Source organism: Pseudopipra pipra, chromosome 1, assembly GCF_036250125.1.
Source record: "Pseudopipra pipra isolate bDixPip1 chromosome 1, bDixPip1.hap1, whole genome shotgun sequence".
Classification (NCBI taxonomy): Eukaryota; Metazoa; Chordata; class Aves; order Passeriformes; family Pipridae; genus Pseudopipra; species Pseudopipra pipra.
Window position 1 is genome coordinate 62,548,200 of NC_087549.1, and position 22,215 is coordinate 62,570,414.

Here is a 22,215-nt window from a genome sequence, read left to right on the forward strand (position 1 = left end):
TTACTTGGTCAACAACTATAATAACGCCTTTGTATTACTATGCTGAAAAATTTTAAGCTTAAAGTTAGTAGCATTTTATACATTTAATAAAAAGAAAGGTAGAAAGGAAAAATTATCACTCCGAATAGCTTTTGCAGAAGCTGCCTGTATTTTGCCATTTTCTTTCATTCTAAGAAAGATGTATTAGAAACCCCTTGTATGTATACTGTCCATTAAAATGCTGGGACCACCAATCTGCCTAACATCTGAGACTGCTGCATAGTTTCCTGCTGAACTGGAGATCTGAACTCTGCTCCACTGTGTGGAAAAGGAGACACTGTTTGGGCGTGCGGTGGTAACTGCGATGTCAGACACGCTTTGCATCTTCAAAACCCCAAGGCAAAAAGAATCCAACCAAAACCAAAAACCAAAAAAGCACTGATCAGATACACAGAGTATCCACCAAGTTTCTTAACCATATATGGTTACCATTTATGAGTAAACTGGTATAGTTCAACCAGTGAAAGTGCATGCAGAAATAGCAACATTTCTTAAGCTATACTGCCCAAAAGGACAAGAGTTTCTCCTCCAAATTCCAAATGAGAGTCTCCCACACAACAGTTCCTTTGTGCTATGACGCACACAAAGGTCAAAATATTCAATTTTTAAAACATAATTTTGAAGGGTATTACCCTCCAATCCTTTGTCATCCTGCCATAGATGACCAACTGAGAATGAACTAAGCAGGTACGGACAGAAATAAATCATGCTGCCAGCTCTAAAAGTTATTTCTAACAGTTTTGTAATACTTTCCCATAGTGAGTAGCTCTCAGACATCCAACCACAGAGCTCAGTCACATCTCATACTGAACAGTCATTTCTAGGGAACAGTTAACAGGTGACTCCCAAGGGAGACAATACTATCCAATACAATTGTTCAATCTTAAAGTAGCTGCATGATGTTTTGAAGTTACAGGTTTCTGTCCTGAGGATAGAAAATGAAAGACAAAGTGATTCCTTTTTTACAATTTGGTAAATCTGTAGCAATTTGGTACTGTACAGCCAAGAGTTCTCATGCAAATGTCCTTTAGATTAGAGTTCTTTTCTTGTGAGGAAATCCTCTAATACCTCAAATGATCAAAAGGGAGAGAATCTTTTCATGGACAGGATGTGCTTTGTACAATGGGCCATGGGAAAATCCATCCAGGCTCCATCCAATGCTGTGAGATTGCTGAGTTCACAGCATCTGCATGGGTTGTAAGGTTTCCTCACTATTTATATTCCTTTTCCTATTCTGTCTTATCAAAGTGGTGATGTTATAAAACTGTTTGTTGTCAAGTCTTTCTTACTGAGATTGAAAAAGAGTCTCATGTCTCTCTCACCTCACCTCCCCCACCAGTTCATAACACACTCACTAGGTGTTGATCAGGTTTTGTAAAACTCATCCAAAATATGGCAAAAGACCTTCCCAGAAGTTTGGTGAACATGTGATAATTCCCCTTTATTTACACTGGGGGGAGATAACAGTATCTTGCTTTCTGACTTGGCAAAAATGAGAAAGCCTACAATATTTTCAGAGAGGTTGCAGCCTGCAGAGCTCTTGCTGCCATGACATTATAGCTGTTTCAACGACAACGCTGAAATTTGCCAGCCAGTCATTACCAAACGGGTTCCTAGGAGTTAAAAATATGACTTCTTGAAGTTTCAGAAGAGTACAGAGTTCAGAAATGCTGCAAGGCCAGGAACGCTGGCAGATAAAGAGGAAGGAGTGGTAAAGCCTGGAAAGCAACCAAAACCTCCATGCATTTTCCTCAATCTGAGGGAAGTTTGTTCCAGCCTTGGCCCTAGTTCAGGGATGGCTGTGCCCTTCTGCTCCCCAAGATGCACCTCTATTGGGCAACCAGGGCTGCGACCTCATATCTGGTGGCATTTCCCCTCCATCAGAACACCCTCACCTGACCAGAACCTGGACTCCCGACCAACACAATTATACAATTGCATTTTTCTAAAAAATGCAGTTTTAAGAGCATAAGTAATGCCTTGCTGTATCAGACCAGTGGCACATTTATCCACATGCAGTGGATGTGATGTTCCAGCTGTGAGGAATAGGAAATGCAGGAAGTTCTTCTTCAGGAAGAACAGGCTGACATTCCCACCTCTTCCTTTCAGTGACTCTTCAGCTGAACAACTGTACACCAATGAGTCTATTTCCTTTTCAAAACCTTGCAAGGTCAGGAAAAAAACAGCTAGCTCTCAGATAGTCTTGCGTGTGAAGAACCTAACAGTTTGGGCTGAATGTTTGCTGCCTGGGATATTTTGGTGCTGCTAATAATGATAAGACAAATAATTAAGGTTGAGAGTTACACGAAGATTTCAAACTGCCATGTCTGAAAAACAGAATACCTTCTCCTCACCCTTAGACTTCTTTCCTTAGAGTATGGGATAATTTTTTCAAGAAGTACAAGAAAACTTGCAAGTAGCTTAAAAACAATACTGGTTTTTAAAATGGGCTTTTCAAGACATAGTATCAGCTTATCACACTGGCTAGTTCTTTTTTTAAATCTTCATGACCTGGATATTAGGAAGCCACAAGATTTACTGCCTACAGAAAATAAATTAAACCTTTGCTTAGCCTAGGGTTGCATTTCTTTTCCTTTTTTTTTTCTTAATCACTGCTGAGCTTTGATTTTAGTATTTTTTGTAAATAAGTTAGACAGAGTGAAGGCTGATGAGAAAACCTATTCTCCTAAGAATTTTTTCTTTCTTTAAAGGACAGTTGGATCCCATTGTTCTTATGGAACAATGCCCCCAGCACAGGTGAACAGCACCACATCAAAAGCCAGCTCTGAAACACTGGAACCCCAAAACAGCACAAGATCACATACACATTGTTGCTATTCTGGTTCTCCTTGATTTATTATTTATTGGAAACAGAACACACAATTATTTTTAAAACACTGAAAGACAGTCCACGCCAGGGTTGGCTGATAACAGTGTCAGCTCTTCCAGTTTTACTTTAAGTCTCATACATAATATTTGATACATTTGTCCTGGCTATAAAGTGTAAAGCGAAAGAACTGCTTTGTTGTTTCTTCCCTAAAAAAAAGCTGGGGACAGGAAGGAAGGAGGGAAGGAAGGAAGGACTTCCATGATAGTTATAAAAACCGTAAACTAAAGGCTAAGAAACTGACAAAGCAAATGGAACTTTTATTTATTACTTTTTAAAAGTTCAGAAGACATTTTTATCAAAGTTCAATACTTCTTTTTCCTTGAGTGGGACTAACTCACTGTTCTAATTCATAAATTTTATGATCACTGGTGATCTTGTTATTATTTGATTTTCTAAATGCCTTAAGATCTTTCAGGGTCTTACGTGCCACATTTAGCCACCAGCAGAATACAGAAGAATCCTCCAAATACTGGGTATTAGAGAAACAATTCGTAATAACACGGCATTTAACTTATAAAGCTTCATCTGATGTGTGTGACAACTCTGGGGCGCCCTGCTCCAAGCCACCTCCCTTATCACCTCATGTCTTGGGGCAGGATGAGTCAAGGTGGGGAGGCAGGGAGTGAGTGACACCTGGCACTCCCCATCTCTGCTCATGCTGGTTGCGGGGCCATGGGTGCCTGGCAGGTGATGGCTCTCTATTCTTTCCCACCTTGGTTTCTACCACTGGCTGACTCACCAAAACTGCGTGGGGAACTAACATGAAGGAAGCTACACTCTCCACTTGCTCCCTGAGCACACCCTGGTGAAATACAGCCACAAGCCATCCCAGTCAGTGCCACTGAAAAAGGAGCATACAGTTAGACTCCATAAGCCTGTTGCTGAGGGAAATGTTTAAAGCAGTCATTCTACAAATACTTCAATATGCCTCAAAGATTTGTCAGAAATGGCAAAACAAAAAGGTGAGCAGCCCTTACCTGGAACTGACACGCACATTTCACACCATCGCCCTCTTCCTTGCACACTCCTCCATATTTACAGGATGATTCATCACACACTCTTATGTCGGATTCCCTTACATTTAACTCTGCAAAAAAATTAGAAAAAGGAGACAGAAAAGAAATTGTAAGATGAGGGATTCTGAGGACTGCCTTGTCCTTAAATCTTCTGAGCCCCAACAGAAATTAAAGGGAAAAAGCCAGAGCTGTTCCCTGGGCTGCCCTGAATCAGCTCTGTGCTGCCCCTGGGCTCCTCCCCAGGGGCAGGTCCTGCTCCCCAGTGGCAGCTTTGTCTGGTTAGCACAGTGGCTGTGGCTGAATGCTGTTTACCAATCAAACAGATACAGAGTAAGCATGTGCTTATACTGCCCAAATTCCCTTCCATGTCTCCCGTGACAGGGATGCCCCAGTACAAAACCCTCTCCACAGAGTCTAACAGGAGTCTTTACACAAGTTATAGCCCATGTTTCTCATCCACTACTTCTTTTTGCTTTACTCTCCACAAAGGTCCTGAAGAAGAAAAGTTAAACCATCAGAATTTCTCTGCCCGGTTTTCCAGTCTCTGCGAGAGCCACACTGTTATCCTTCAGACTAAAAATAAACCAAAGTGTGTTTAAACTATTATAATTTGCTTGCACTGTAGGAGCCAGAGTAATGAACCAGAGATCTGTGTCTTAGCTGCTGCATAAAAATGTGGAGCACAAATGCAGCTCCCGTCTCCATAACCTTGCAGCAGAGGCACAGCTGGTAAGAGGGAAACCAAGGGGCTATACATACCAACTGCACAGGCTCAAGCTCCAGTCTAAAGGCTGCCTAAATGGCTTCAAGCTTTTCTGGGCATCACAGTCCAAGGCCAGATTTAAAGCAGAACAAATATATTCTTTTAAAATAAGTATTTGATTTTAACTATATATAGAAGAGAGAGCAAAAGAAGGTACCAGTAGGATAATGGAAGTGGTCAGTGTTATCCTAAATGTGACCTCGTCAGGCTGTGTGGGAATAGTGCTGGTACTATCAGTTCCAATGAAAAGGTGAAAATTACACCAAGGGCTCTAGAAAAAAACCCTGCTACTGTTAAATGTGCAGTGATATCCTAGGATATCATTCAAAGATGTCTGTGCTACAGCTCAAATCAGAAACCTTCAAGACTCTATAGCAAGTATGATCCACTAAAGAGATTCATTGACAGTGGCATGATTTAAAATAATGCCTCTGACTTTTAATAAGCAAGCCCTATCCAGAAAACTGGCTTAAAGAAAGAACTGAACACCAGCCATTCAGAAATGGGGAAAGGTAGGTCAAAAGCAGAAGAAAATAATCCTCGCTGCCACTTAAGAGCCTTAAACTGGCAATCACCCTCCTCCTCAGAGCAGTGTCAGCACTTTGGTATGACAGTGACAGACACCCTGGAAAACTACTCCTATGTCTTTATGTAACATTATACACCCACACATATAGTCTATATAAATACATAAATAAACAATAATTACTGTAATAAATTTTACCATATGTCATATGCTTCTATATTTAATATAGCCTTATTATGTATTTTCTTCATAGCACTGAAGTTACAGGATTACAGCTCAATGCAAAGTCCAGTTATAATCCACATATTTTTTTTCAACTGTGAGAATAAACTGAAAAACATATCAATTCTTTTTTCCCTATAGGTCCATCATTCCTAAAGGCATAAATGAGGAGGGCAATGTGTGTAACACTGGGCAGATAGGTAACCTGGTTGCCATCACAACCCTGTGTGTGTGATCTCTAATGTTATTCTTAATGTCACCGTTTATCAAGCATGACTGCTGCGTTGTAGGCACCAAGCTAATGTGACAGAACATCGCAGTTTTTCAATTTAATGTGTTCATAACTCGCTCCTGAAGGAAATGTGCCTTTCTTTCTCCTCGTGAAGATCTGTTCCACAAAGATGAACAAACTAGCAAAATTAATTAAGGGGAAACGATTGTCATATCTGAAAGGGTCCACCTTTAGGTGATATCACATTTGAGAAAATGCCACTATAAAAAGGAGTAACCATACAGACAAATTAGAGCATGAACAGCTTTCACAATTCTGTTTTTATCAGGTCAGGAAAATAATGAGATGCTGATCCCCCTTTCTCAACTCTCAGTGGAGATTGCTGGACTCAGTGCTTTGCAACATCCTACCCAGTACTCCCAATCAGCAGAAGAAACCCTTTGGCAACTCAGCTCCTGCTTGAATTCCTGAGGGTCTACAGAATGTCCAACTGCCTAAGCAATGCAGTGCAGACTTTTCCTCAATATCAGTGTCCCCTGGTGTGGAGAGGGCACAAAAACACCCAGGAAGGAGCCTCCTCACCACAGTGGTGGGAAAGGGACCTCACTTTTCTGCAAAGCAGGGGAAGGACGTAGTGGGGTCAGAAGGAGACCCCAGCTAGCAGTTCAGCATCAGGGCTGAACCAGAGATGAACTTGATCCTAACTTAGCTACTTCTATGACTTCAAAAGCCAATGAGAAAGATAAAGATTTCAGAGCAAAACTATAAGAGAGGATGTGAAAATGGGGGTGGAGAATAAGCCTTTGTGAACCTCTCTCACCCCAAGAAACCAAGGCTTTTGGTTTTTTTTTTTTTTTTAAAGTCCACAGGAGGAATTAAGATGACAGAAAGCACACTGTTTTAATGGTTACTTCATTTTAGGAGTGGATTGTTTTTCTTTCCACATAAATCACAAATACTGATTAAAAGCTTTATGGCATGAAATGAATGCCGTTTAGGAAAGGTCATACAGAGACCAGGAGCCAGCATGATTTTCCAAAGTTGTACAAAAGACAAGATACCCTGGTGACTGGCACTTGAACATGACAGATTAACTTTATTCTATGGTGGGATGTCACCTAATCCCTTATTCTATTCAATGGAAAACTCCAGTACCAGCAAAATCAAGCCTCCAACATGTGCACAATTGCATCTGATGAAATCACAAGCACTGGGAAGTGTGGTGGCCATAATGACTTCCACATACAAAAATGAATAGATGTGGATGGATGCTAATAGAGTAAGGAGGAACTGTAGATGTCTCGCATGTCTGAAATATGCTCTCTTTTCAGTGGATTCCCCACAGACAGAGAATTAAAGCGGAGTTTCTGAAATTATTTCCAGAAGAATGGAATCATTATCATCATATGTGAGAACAAATCTATGAGAGGAGAAAGAACATGTAGCAAATGGTTTAGGGTAATTTCTTACATGTTTCTTTAATGCCTATCACAACTCATTTCCTAGACTTTTAGCAGATATAAATAAGAGAAAGTCTCAGTGTGATTCATTATGCACAGTGAGAATATGGTAGGTAGTAACCCATCAATTCCCAAGGGAAAATATAATTAGCGCAATTAAATCAGACTTCCAAATTTATGATAAAATTAATGTTCAAAGACCTGAAATGAAGTATTAAAAATGATTTGCTAGTATCTGTTCAGCCAATACACTTCCTGGTCGTGCAATGACTGAACGGCACAAATCAGCCTGCAAAGATCCACAGCAAGGTCTTTTAGGTTTGGGGTTTTTTCTCTTTTGAATAGAATTCATCCTATGATAATTTGATACATCATTAAAAATGAGGAAGGCTTCTCTATTTTGACTCCTTTCAGAGAATTTGAAATACAGCTCAATACGAGTAGCTGAAGACTGGCTTTTTCCCTGTGACCTCAAAGTGCATTGCTTTGAGGCTCTTGTTATAAGCTAAATTACATGTGTCAAAATCATGAACCTGAAGATGAAATCAAATTTGTAGCTTTAAGTATATCAAACATGTTGCTTCCATCTGGATACCTCGAGAATAAAGTAAAATCTAAGATGGGCATATGTGTTAACTTTGTTTTTCAAAACTCATGTTTCTCCTGTAGTTGGCAATAGTACACAGTAATGATGAATGGATATAAGGAACCAATAAATACCTTTCCCACATGAAAGTGAGCATGTGAGTTTAGTAAGAGTGCTCCCAGCTTTGTCCCTTTTGAATACTGCAGCTGTGCCTGAGAAAAAAAATCTGCATGCCTGCCTGCCTGTCTGTTCTCTCTTGCTATGGGTAAGACTCCAACCAGGAGACGTGCCAGGACCCCTCATGCCTTTTGCACTTGACTTACAGGTTTGGTAAAAGAGGGAACGCATTAGAGGGAAAAGGCAAGGCATCTCACTGCTGCTTTCCCATCCTCCAAACATTTTGTTCTTTGTGAAGCCAAGTTTTAAATTAGGATGTCTGACCTCTCATAGATGTCATGTACAGACATATGCACACATCCAGACCTGAGCAAGTTCATAAAGAGTCTACAACTATTGGTTAAAAGAACCCCCAAAATTGTAAGAACTGTTGAGTCGAGTCAAAAGTGGCTTGGGAAAGGGCTCAGGAAAAATTATGTTGCAAAGGATATATTAGAGCCCACAGTCTACTGGAGCTAGTGGTGTTATGACTGGATTAGCTCTCAGGACCACAGAAGAGAGTCAGAGAATCAAAATCTGATGAGCAGAAAACCTATAATCTGCACAGTTTTGGGAGTCAATCTGGTTTGGTTTTGGCAAATCATTGGCTTTTTTTGGTTTTAGCAAATCGTTCTGGTTTTGACAAATTATTCATAAATGAATGGAAAACCAAATGGGGAAAAAACCCCAAGAAAATCTTTCCCTTAAGGATTATAAAGCTGAGGTGCTCACAAGTACAGTAATAACCTGAGTCTTAAATCTAACTGTTGAATAAAGCTTCACCTGCCAGTCACACTCTCTGCCCCACAACAAAGATGATAGCCAGAGCCAGGCCTTTGCCCCCGTGGTTCCCAAGCTCAGCCTGCCCATTTCAATCATGAAGGTGAGTTCAAGCGGCACCACAAGTAAAGAAAGTCACTGCAAAACAGATTCTCCAGGGGAGTATTTTGGATATCTCTGCTCACCTCCAGTTGCCAGCCGAGACCAAAACAGCACAATTCTCCCGTAAATCCTACCAATCCCGTGCAGATATACAAGCATCCCAGCTGGTAGTGGCTTCAGTCACTTTAGATTTCCATCACCTAAAGTGACTTTGATATTGGTTCAGACACTTAGTTCACATGCACACATCTAAACATAAACATTTGCATTTAGATGTCTTAATCTGCAAGCTCAGCCCCATCCCACTGCTTTTCAAGTCCATCCAGAACAGTCATTCCTGCAATAAGTCATGCAGATGCTTACAGAGCAGTTTTACCCAGGCTGTGGACAGGAGGCATGATTTTGGGAGTACCCATGTGTGATCTAGCTGTTTTGACACTAGATAGGTGTTTGAAGTGAGGCAGTGTAAGTTATTCCCCATTGCAGCAACTGGGTACAAATCTCTCAGAAAAACAGAAGTTACAGCGGTGTACAACAGAACTTGTTTCTGTTTATTTTATTACAGGTCTTAAACTCCCAACTGTTCCTTCTATACCAGTTTCCCTCTTTGGCCAATCTTTCTCTACAGCTGCTCCACTACCCTTTCAATGCTCGCTTCAAAACATCAGAACAACACTCAAGAAACACGCTTCTGCTTTGAAAATTGAATAAAGAAGTATAAGGGAAAAAAATATCTCTGAACTAGGTGGGTTCTTCTGTAAAGCCATTGAAGAAGTAAGGATCAAGCCCAGACTCTGAAAAGCAGTGTTTCCCTTACTGGCATTACACTACCCTAAGAGAGAGATTAGCTAAGAATATCTCTTTTTTTTTCTAGAGACTTTGCGGCTTCTTTTAAGACACCGAAGCCACATGTTGGACTACTAGTTTGCACAGTAGAAATGTGGACAGGGACATAGATTCAGGGACACACATACACACGCCTCAGTTCTTTGCAGGAGATGGGATGCAAAGGTTGTTGAATGGCGGACATAGAAGAGTTCTTTTATCTTCTCCAGCTTCAGACTGCCACATCCACCAGTACAAACCTGACACCTCTTACGACAAATTTTGTGCTCTGTTTCTGCAGCAAAAAGCAAAACTAGGAGCCAAACTCACCTAACATACACCAAATATTAAAGGTGAAGTGTTCTTCCACTTGCTTTCTGCCTGTGTGGTGAAGTTGGTTTATTTTAAAACAAGCCAGCACGGACAGCTCAGATGTGTACATGTACACAAACTGTGCTGGGGGAAAGGAAGCCCCCAGGCTTTGCAACATTTTCTTTGACATCTGTCACTGATACCAATACAAGAAAACACTGAATATTTACTCCTGCTTTTTCTCAGTGTCATGGTCATAAGGTGTTTCCCTGAAATAAAACTCATCCTAGCAGAAAGTAAGTGAGCAGCCACTACTACCCGTCCCTTGGTCAAGGAGCACAGAATCAAAGAATCAGTGCTGGAGCAGGTCCAGAGAAGAGCAACGAGGCCAGTGAAGGGACTCAAACACAAGTTCTATGAGGAGAGGTTGAGGAAGCTGGGATTGTTTAGCCTGGAGAAGAGGAGGCTCAGGGCAGACCTCATCACTCTCTACAACTAGCTGAAAGGAGGTTGTAGCCAGGTGGGCGTTGGTCTCTTCTCCCAGGCAACCAGAAGCAGGACAAGAGGGTACGGTCTTAAACTCTGCCAGGGGAAGTTTAGGTTGGATATTAGGAAGAAATTTTTTACAGAGAGAGTAATCAGACATTGGAATGGGCTGCCCAGGGAGGTGATGGATTCACCATCTTTGGAGATTTTTAAGATGAGATTGGATGTGCCATAGTCTAGTAACCACAGCGGTGTTGGGTCAAGGGTTGGCCTTAATGATCTCAGAGGTCTTTTCCAACCTGGTTGATTCTATGATTCTATGATCACAGAATTTCCTGAGTTGGAAGGGACCCACAAGGATCATCCAAGTCCAACTCCTGGCCCTGCACAGGACCATCCCCAAGAGTCACACCGTGTGCCTAAGAGCATTGTCCAAATGCTTCTTGAACTCAAGACTGGCTTGGTGCTGTGACCACTTCCCTGGGGAGACTGTTCCAGTGGCCAACCATCCTCTGGGTGAAGAACCATTTCCTAATATCTAGGAAAGGTAGATATTAGGAAACATACCTTAGAAATATCTAAGCCTGCCCTGACACAGCTTCATGCCATTCTATTGGGTCCTTTCACTGGTCACCGCAGAGAAGAGATCAGTGCCTGCCCCTCTGCTTCCCCTCATGAAGAAGCTGTAGATGACAATGAGGTCTCCCCTCAGTCTCCTCCAGGCTGAACAAGCCAAGTGACCTCAGCTGCTCCTTGTATGGTTTTCCCTCTAGACCCTTCACCATCTTCTTTGCCCTCCTTTGGATGGATGCCTGGCTTTAGAACTGCAACCAAAGGAGCAAGTGTTGTTTCTTGCTTCATGGGTTAAAGAACAAGGTATTACTAAAATGCAGTGCCTTCAGAACCCCAATCTTCCCCAACAAATATGTGTCATTGGCAAAAACTGAGATTACCATTTATTTGGTAACTAATAAACAATTTCTACATTAGGGTTTCCAGAGCATTTTACTATCCCCATGTTTCAGCAGTTGTGGATTATGTAAATCACAATAATTTGCATTGTAGAGCTTATGTCTGCTGAATTTCTTCTCAGAAATTGTCAGAGGTTATGGGTGAAGAAAAAGAGAGCAGACAAGCCCCTTAGACAAAATTAGCAATTACTTGTCCACATAAATAATACTTTCTTGTGTCAGGCAAGGCAAAGTAAGACAGAATGGATCATACTACATTGTTCATATGAAAAATTATGTATTTCAGAAAAGAAAACAAACACTAAGACCAACTACTGGGAAATAATTAAGGGAGAAAGAGGATGCCATTCAGACACTGTAAATCCCCTTTGAAGATGGCTGTTGTCACTGATTTCAGGTTTAGCAAAAAAAATATATAGGAAATTTAGAATGTGGAGAGTGGAAAAAGAAGAACAAGGAAAAGAGCTTTAAAAAAAAAACAATCAGAGAAGAAAAAGAGGAAAATGAAAATACGTAACACAGGAAAATCTAAAAGAAATGTAAGTTTTAAATAATCAAAACAGTTAAAAGTCAGTTATATGGAAAAAAGAAAAGAAACAAAATTATAAAAATGAATTTACCCTAGAAAAACATAGACAACTATAATCTAATGGAATTAAGATACTCCCAGACTTTTTTTAATTGGTCAATTAATGGATGCCTTGGGTGACTGATGGCAAATCTGCTGTTTTCCAAACAACCTTAAGCAGTATTACAGGGCTAGCAAAACCCGTTTTGCTGTGTCTCAATGCAATATTTAATGCTCAGTTGCACTGAAATAAGAAAAAAAGCTGTGCTTTGGCACTTGAGAATGCTATCTGAGTGAATAAAGTTTGAAATATTTCTCTAAAGCTACTATTACAAGACTGCATTAGCTCTTGATTGCTTAAGTGCTGTCCAATATATCTAGGATGATTATACTCTTACATTTCTAATCACTACAGTCTCCTTTTAGAACAGAGGAAAACTGAATGCATACATGCTGCTAAAGGAATTAGTATTCTTGCACACAATAGGAAACCACAGCAAATTTTAACAGCTAGCACTCACACAGCAAGGTAGCAAGACTGGCTTCAAACCCGAGAGTCTCCCACACTGCAATATTCACATTACTAGTGTGCCTCAGACTAACTCTATTCAGTGTGAGAAAAGTAAGGGAAGTGTCACAGTGACAAATGTTTGTATGACAGTTCCGTCAAAATATTGGATGGAGCTGATGGTGCATTTCTGCTTCTATCAAGGAAAAAAGAAGTATTTGCAGAGAAAGTTAAGGCACTCTTTTTCTTATATTAAAAGCTTTGACAATATTTCAGAAATTCTGTATAATCTGTAGGTGAATACTTCATCAAATGGTACAAATCGACAAGCTGTGGAGTTGGTTGGAGACAGGGAAAGATGCAGAAGCAACCTGGAATTTTTTTCTCTCTCATAAATACTTTTGTATCAAGGTCAGGCAATACAGCAATCTGGCCTTCAGGACACGAGTCTGATGTGCTTCTCCATCAGCAGCTATCCAGGCCACCGATTTCAAAACTTGCTTACAAAGCAGAATATGTCTTACTACAAAAAATTACTGAATTATGATTATGGAAAGCCATTATAAAAAAGTTAGCAAGTCATGGCATATTTTTACATAAAATTAAAATAAAATATTAGAAAAGAAACATGCTCATATAGCATATTTATAGCAAGATTTATTATAACATATATTATCAATCTTTTGTTTTTAAGGAAACCAAGGTTGTGCAGGAGCAGCAACTATCCAAACATGTCTCCATTGGTTCCAATAACTTTTGCACTCATTGGGAAATTCCAGCCAAATCTGACAGTTATAGAGGCCTGAGACAATGAGCTTCCTACAAGTTCATGGAAAATCAGTGGTTGCTTAGAGAAAGGGGATCCAACGTCACTGTCAATTGGAGGAATGAGGGCACATATATTGGGAAAAGGCTCATGTGACAAGATCACAAATGCATGTGATGTGTTTCTTTTCACAAACACATGCAAATAAGTAGCACTGACTGTCTTCCACTCATGGCACCGTTATGGTCCTTGCATATTGGAAAATTAACCTTGGATCATGTAAACACATGGACTTTTAGGACACTGGATAACTTGTGCTGCGGAATGCTAATGCCTATACAAATGGATGTATTCTGGTAGGTAAACCTCAAAAATAGTGCTCTTACACTTTGCCATCCTTTTTCAACTAGTGGGACTCCTAGGAAATTTTTCATTTGCATAAATTATACTGTTAATTCCTGACAGTTGTGTAGCATGTGCAATTACAGTCAGTGAGAAAACGTTATTTGTCCTTGTTCCCCTAATGTTCCCTTGCTCTCTTGCTCTGTCTCTCAGTCTGCAGAGTAGATGGCCAAATAACAAAAACATTTCCAAGAAACTTGCCAAGGGTCTTATATCTCTCCTCTCCCCTGTTCCTCAGGTTGCTTTCTAGAATCATTGCCCTGTGCAAGAACACAGCAGGCAAGCATAGTGCTCCCATGGAAGTTATAGCTTTGGCTAATGAATTCTTGCCCAGAAGAAATCTTTCTATGCCAGTTACAAAGCAAGGTGAACTCTTCAGTCTTGTTCATAAAGTAAATCTGACTGTTACTTCCCTAAGCCTGTAGAGGAATGGTAAGCTGATCAAACACTGAAACAACAGAGCTCTCATTTATACTCCTGAAGAATCTGAAGACTGAAGCAAAGTAAAATGGCAATAACAACAGACACTAAAGGAACTAATTAGCTTCTATAAATATTGCAGGGAATTTCTTCTTTGATTTGTAGGTGACATACTTAACAACTTGATTCTAAATTGCAAAATAATATTGGTCAAATTCTGATCCCATTCCTGGCACAAAACTTGAAGGCATGTAGTCTAGGGACCAGGTTGCCAGACTAAGAGGTGGAATTGAGGTGTCATGCCCTCTATTGTCATCAAGTCTCCAGAATTACAGTATTTGCTTACAGGTGGGGGATGCATGGATAATGGATCTACCTCACCATGGTGGTAAAACGTGAGCTCCTTCTGTTGTCTCTTCCTCACTTTCATTTCTTCTAGAGCAGAAGAGAAACAAGCCCTGGTGTGAACAGTGCTATGATGCAGAGAAGACGCAGCCTTTCTACAACCATGTCAGTCATCTCCCCTCTCTGATCATCACTTTCAGAGCTCTGGGTTGCAGTCAGAAAACAGAGCCTTTGTCTTTGTGAGCAATCATCAGGGAAGCGGTAACAGTGCCTGATAACAAGTCAGCAGAAGCCTGAGCACATCCAAAGTGTGCCCATTTACCACAGAGTCCATATATTTTCTTCACTCTCAAGATCATGCCAACATATGCTTGACTTTAATGCTCTGGAAGTCCTAGCATAGAGAGACTTAGTTTCTGTAAGTGGAATTACACTTTCCTCTAAGGAAAGCTACGGAAGTTGTTTGGGTTCTTGATGTTCGTTTTACCTCATTTTAAAGACTTTTGGGAGGACTGAGAAATCAAAGCCAACTATAATTACTCATCAACCTTACCACTTTCCCTTTCCGCTATTCTTGTGGTTTCAGTGTCAGAGAAATTTTTAAAGAGCAGATGAGTCTTGATCCTCACAAGCTCCACCTGCAAGCATGTTCACAGCTGTGGAACAGCCTCCCAGGTTGTCAGCTAATACACATAGGGATGAGCTGACCTTCTGGGAGTCATTTTCTGGTGACTTATTTCAAAAACTTTAAAATAAATCCAATAATGATTTTTTTTTTCAAATAAAAAATCTCCCAAGGATAATGGAAAACACTTAAGAGGAAACTTCTAGGCTTTCATGGATAAAGCAACACAGCACTTACACAGATTATACAGCATCATTCAGGTTATTACACACGCTCTGCTTATTACACAGATAATAAATGAGTGCCAGAAATTGTATGTTTCATGGGGAAAAAAAAGAGAAATATTTAAAAAATGCAAAATAAACATATATATACACACATTCTAAACCCCGTATTTTCAGTAAAAAAATTTTCAATGTTCAGTATTGGCTCCTATGCTACTGTCCTTCCCTTCCACTTTTCCATTTATCACAACTTTTTTTTTTAGAGTCAAAAAGACCAAAGAAAAAGAAAACTATCTGGACTGTGAAGTCCTTGTATTTCTCAGCTATGAACCCAAGGAAAACAGGTGCCTTTTGGTGAATTTTGTAGAAAACAGCTCTATTTGAAATGGTGTTTTGCCACTTGGCATACATAATTTGAGGCTCCAAACCATAAATGCCTCGGCAGAGACCTAACCTTGAGCATCTGCGATATCTAAATAAGCTAAATGGAAATGATCATGTGCAAGACAAAGAAAGCCTTTAAATGCTTCTAGGATCAAGGACACAAGCAATTTGTGAGGACCTGATTTTTATGCAAATAATAATTAACTTGACTAGGGCTTCCATCTATTGGTTAAAAATGTGTAGAAATACAGAGTGAAAAAATATTTTAAAGCACTGTTTATTCCTCAGTTTTTAAACTTTCCCTTAAAAGCAGCAGAATATATCTGACAAAGAGTTGTCAGATAGTGTATTAATCTTAACTCTTAATTATTCACTCTCTACAGGAAAAATGCTGCAATCTGCAAGATGATTTGATAGCAGAAATCTAAAATGTGGCTTCAAATAGCATAAATTTTAAATATTACTCATAGGTCCCAGTCACTAGCATTAACAGCTATGTGAAATATCGTTTTACCTAGCGGCTGCAGCAAAGATCAGATTCTCCTTCTAAAAGACATGGATGAGAACCAGTCCATTACTTACAGCATAAGCACAGAAGTCATACAAAATCTGATAAAAATTAGATAATATTGTGTCCATTTCAGTGGATGTACATGAGGAAGAAACAAAAGTATGTACAGAAAGAATGATTTATCCAAGGCTACAACACAAGGCCAAGGCAGGATACCACAAAAGAACTTGTCCCTCTCCAATTGTTTTGCTACAAGGTCATCTTTTATCATTCTCATCACCTTCCCTTTAATAGAAATATCTTCAATACCACAGCTAGGAAATCATTATAGCCACCAAAAAATGGATCAGACACAAAATGATTTAGGGAGTACATGTCAATCATTTTAAAATGTGAGGGAAAAAATTAATACTAACTCACTAAGGCTACTAACGCTAACTAAAGAGTTATGTTGATGTATTAATGCAGCTTGTAGGACTCATTTGCTGTATTCAAATAACTGATAATCACTGCTCAGAATTCAAACAGTGCTGCTGTGATAGAGTCTAATGCAGAAAGTGCCGTGCAAACCCAGAAACATGTCTCATAGCCCCACTGGGAAAAACTCTTGTTTGTTCAGGAACACAACATTGTAGGGGATTGGCTCTTGAGCAGCAATGAAAAAATGGAGGAGCCTGAATACACTTTTTCAGCAATGAAAAAATGGAGGAGCCTGAATATACTTTTGGGATGCGCTTTGTCTTAGGGAAGGTAGGACAGAGCGGCAAAGACCAATTAGAGGATAAGACAATAAGGCTTGAATCAAATATAGATAATATTTTTCAGAAAGGACACTGTCTTTGCGAGGGTGTGAGGAAATGGATCTTTGCTTGCAGCTCCCATCTGTGTGGTCTCCTCTCATAGAGCAGTCAGTGTCCCTGTGCACTCAAGACCAGTTTTCTAACGGAGACACCTCATCTCACATCCTCTTTCTTTCCAGTCACCTGAGATTTTCAGGAGCTGATCCATTCCTCAGATAAACTCTAAGAGAAACCAGTCCTGCAAGTCTCAACTATGAGTGTAGCTCAAGGCTGACTGAACATAGGGAAAAACCTGCTGCATCCAGAGAATCCAGCTGACACTTTCCAAAACTGCTAGCAAGTCACCTGTCATCTGAAGATGATGGGGGTAACAAAGATTTAGAACTCCTTGCAATGTATGAAAACTGTAAACCTGTCATACATCTTATTTCTAAGTTGGCAAAAGTGGAAACTTAGACACAAATGCCTGAAAAAAAAGTAAATTTCAAGTCTGCATAACCTCCACACTAGAGGGACTAGAGATCGAACTTGACAGATTGTGGTCATGGGATAGGAAAATCCTCACTGCAGAACCAAATTTCAAATCTAATTCAAGATAGTAGTGCCTGACATTCATTTTCTATCTGGAAGAATCTGATTTGCCTTCATCAGAGAAAATCAGTAAAGCATTTCCCATGCCACAAGTACCCATTCAGAGCTACTTGTGAAAAATGTTCTGGCAGCTCTGCAGAGGTGGGCCATCATCCTCATCTGAATAACTAAGCGGATAGATGGGTTGAACACTTGGTGAGGGATTCAACATTACAAGTGCCTGTCTGCACTAGCATTTTCAATGTTAATAGAGCTGAGGCAAAGAAAAACTTATAGAAAACAGTCTTCTTGCAATGATAATGATTATGAAAGTTTTCCATAATCTCAGTCAAGCTCTTTGAGCAAAATCTCCACTGACACTGCTGATCGATTCTTTCTATACAGGATTACTGAAGGGCCTGTGAAAACAAATAACTGGAAACATCTTCCCTCCAATTCCCTAATGCTGTTCACAACAGTTTCATATAAACACAACCTTACTTGTAATCAGGTGAGGGAAATCAGTGGGGCCTCATGGCCATCTCTTACATATTATATTCTGCTTCCAGCAGCTGTAAATTCAACACTTCGCTAGGCATTAAATTTACTCTTAAGAAACATTTTCCAAGAAAGGTGACAGAGTTATTGCACTGTTGCAGCTGTGGAGACAGATGGCAGTATGCCAAAACTCCAACAAAATTTTAAATTAGAAATTTGAGTATCTGCTATAGGTGGAGAAAAAAGGTTTTTATGCTCAGGTTCCTCCCTTAGTTTTGTAATTTCCCTGGTACTTAAATGAACGATCTGGTGTGCAACAGATGCCATATGCTTTCCAACAATTTCTCATTTGCAGCTGATAAGCACTGGAATGTCTTAAATATTCGAGAGAACCAGGAATTACTTCTTAAATTGCATTATGCTCTGCTATTACTCAGCCTATGACAAAGCAGGGTAGTATTTCGCAAAAACTCCCACTTACTTTGGGATACCCCCAATAATAAAATCTGCTTAGGTTTACTTACTCGTTACTTGAAACAGGAGCAACAAGAACACAACGTTTTTTACCACCTGTATCCTAACTAGCTCTTCAATCAACAGTTACAGCTGGTGTATCTTTAAACATCAGGTAAACTGCTTAACAGCTTCTTTGAGATGTATGAAAAAAATGGAAGGAGCAGTCTCTTCAGATAGGAAATCAAATTTTTGGTGTCTGACCCTCATGTAAGAATGCTGTGAAATTCTCAATAAATACAGAACTGGAAACTTTTTCTTAATGCTTACATGCATTGACTATATTGCTTTTATACAATTCTAAATCACAGCCTACAAGAATGGTAGACAAGTATAAAAATGGACCTAAGGTATCACATTATATATTCATAGATGGAAAAACATGCAATACATTGAAACAGAGATGAATACGGCAGGTCCTGACACTAAAATGTGGACTCCAGTAGCTCGTTTAATTAATAGTGAATATGAACACTTGAAGGATACTGCTTAAGTGTATATTCTAATACTGAATTTTAATTGTATATATCATTATAATCCCCCATGCGTTATTCAAATGATTGTTCTTGTTTCTACTTTTGCTATACGAAGTGGGGGGAAGTACAAAGCCCCTGAATACATCTAGAGCCATGTATCACTCAGTAGCTACTTCAAAGGCCAGTTCCACTTGTCAATATGAAATTTAAAAAAAAAAAGGCATTTTCACTGATTCTTACAACAAACTTTCTGGTGGATATTTCCACAGCCCATGGGCTACCTCTTTCTTTCTTCTGTTTCTGTCTGCACAATGTTCTACGAAATATGTTTGGGGCTTCTGCGTCCATTAAACGCACATCTTTAAATCAGCATGGCTCAAAGGGCCCCATGAACTGGCTGAAAGAGCTCCCTTCTCCAATTCAGAATGGCACCAGAGACACTCTAATAGTGTTTAAATCCCACACACCATGTCTGCACCCTACCTTGGCCCCTTGTGCACAGAACAAAGACATTTGCAATATTGACTGTGTTGGAACAGTATTTTTTTCTAGAATGCTCTTTGCAATCTGAAGACGTAGATGACATACCTTTAGAATACTAAAAAGTCATGAAAACTATTATAAACAGGCTGGATTGTTTAGGGACAGAGAAATCACATTTCCATAGCAGTGACCTTTTAGGATTATTACACAGAAATGCCAAGGAAACTTAGCCAAGTCTTATTTTTAGTACTTTTTAGTACATTTTAGTAGCTTTTGTAAAGAATCATACCTGATATTGATGGGTAATTATGCAGTCACTTTATCAACTTTCTACTCCTGTTAGGTTTTTGTCACCATGTGCAGGTTTCTCATAAAAACTGATTTGAGGCTAATCTCTGGGTGATTTGGTGACTGTGGAAAAACATTCTGTCTACATGAGGTTGTCTGAAACATCAAGGTATCAAACACATAAATCTGCTATTGTGCCACTGCAGGACTTCAAAAATATTATTAATATGTATTCTGTAATACCTAAGATGTCTGCAGGGCTTTGAAACAGATGAACACAAATTTCAAAGGCAAGGTAAATAGTAATTCAGTTAGATCAAAATACAGAAAGAATAGATAATCAAGAGCAGTGCCAAGAGCCAGAAAAAAATGTCAGGCATTAAAAATAAACAAGAAGAAAAACTCTTGAGAGGGGGTCAGTAATGCCTCAGCTGCCCCACATAAGAGTTTTCAGCATTGTTTGCTGGCCATGTTATCTTTCTAAATTTATTTCAAACCATAAATTTAACACCTTTATTTAAAATTAGACTTTGGACTTCCATTAAAAGGGGCAACAGCTGAGTGTTTTTAGAAGATTTGGGGGGAAAGAGTGGGCTAGAAGTGCTGGCTGTTTAGATCAGCAAGAGTCTTTTATGATGCCTTTTGCTGATGCCATGCCATTTTACACATTTTTGTGCATTTAGAAGTTCATGCCTTTTCTCACAGTTGATGCAGCTTTTTGAAACAGCCATTAACCAACATATTAACAGGAAAACCAAACGCTTTTTGTCGAATGCCATCATATGACACTTCTTGACATGCGTATGCAAAACCATACTACTGATTTCTAGGGCTGTTTCACTGCTCATGCCTGAGCTACAGTTTTGTATGGATAACAATAAGCGGCTCCTATGCTGAGCACATGAACCGAAGCTGCCCTGGGATCACTTCTTCAGCAGGCAGGAGAGAGGTAACATGGGACTGAACTTTACCACTTCTAACTAGCTCAGAAAGCGTAAAACCCCAGAGAGATCCAAAGAAATGTGTTTTCTCTCCTTATCCTATTCATTTCTTCTTTCTCATATTAACCTTGGTCATCCTGCATTGCTCAGCAGGACAGCATCCTTCAGCAGACAGAAAGGACCTTTAAAATTAAGAAAATGTAAGACTTAGTGATCAGCTTCAGAGTTCACTCAGCCTGTCTCTGTTTCCAACTCAGTTGTAAGTCTATGTGCATCTTCTCTATTTTGTATACAGAGAAAAAACCCCACCTTTGACAAAGTCAAAGTCATGACAAAGTCATTTTTATTGATAACCATGATCTTGCCTAATTAAGATGACGGAAAAGATTCATAATTCAATGCTGGTATTAAAAATACAAGTTATAAACAAAATGGGCTGAAAATTTCATCTTTGAGAAGCACCACATAGAACCTATCAGCAATTTAAAATCTACCATGGTAGGTAGGGAAATTTTATTCTATTTTATCTGCAAATGATCCCAATTTTATTCTTTCTTTTTCCACCTCTTATTTGTCTTTTCTTAGACTTGCCACCTCATTTTCTAATTTCTACAGTAACTTAGGGTCAGTTTTCAACCTGGAACTTAGGTTGGAACACAATGGCAGCCAATCCTTTGGAAAATAAACTGGATTGGGATAGGTATTTCAAAAAGCACCATCCACATTTAGAATATGTAAAAAGTAAATATAACAAACAATTTTAAAGAAAATAAATAAGAAAGAGTATAAAAATGGAATACAGGTGGTTGTAGGTTATTCTTATAATAACTACCCAACAGTTTTAAACCAGCTAGGAGACTAGTTCTCATTATAAACAAACGTAGAGAATAAAGACAGTAGCAAATATGAAAAAAAAAAAGCAACTATATGAAAATGCAATAATGAAACAAGAGTCTTCTTGATGTACCTTTAAATTTATAGGCAATAACGGGTCAGTAGATCTCTCTTTCGAAACACTGACTGCAAATAGAGTATCATGTTTTCTACATGAGGGGGCAACATTTATGCTGGAATTGATGAGACTTGTATGTATTATAGAATTGAAACAACTTTTCTTGCCCAAGTCCAGCACAAGTTACTTTATCTGAGTAGCAAGATGGTGACATTCTCTGACTCTGTCCCTTCAGCCCTTTTTCTCACCTATTATATACAGTTTGAACAATTCTTTAGATAGATTATTAAAAATAAATGTAACATTTCCCTTCCTCTTTCCAGTATCTTCATTTGAGATCTAAGTCTTTAATGGTGTCTGAAAACAAAGACCTACAAACCACAGATATGAAAACCACTGCTACGCTCATCATGGGAGTATTTTTTCTCTTTCAGAGTACCTGAATGTTGTACTTCCTGTAGCGTTTCCTCATCATTATGGCATTTATGCTTCCTGTGTCTGACATTTCAAATATCTCTTAAAGAATCTTTAAGGTCTTGTACTCTGATTTTTTTAATGGCATTTGAAGAGGATTC

The 22,215-nt window shown here is 39.3% G+C and overlaps 1 protein-coding gene across 1 annotated transcript in view; it reads right to left on the reverse strand.

The window, feature by feature from the left end:
• The window catches only part of TMEFF1 (transmembrane protein with EGF like and two follistatin like domains 1), a 119,043-nt gene that overhangs the window by 44,706 nt on the left and 52,122 nt on the right, over window positions 1-22,215 (reverse strand). Inside the window, exon 2 of the mRNA XM_064659144.1 lies at window positions 3,907-4,016. Coding sequence (XP_064515214.1) covers window positions 3,907-4,016 — 110 coding nt within the window. The remainder of the gene's footprint in view (window positions 1-3,906; window positions 4,017-22,215) is intronic.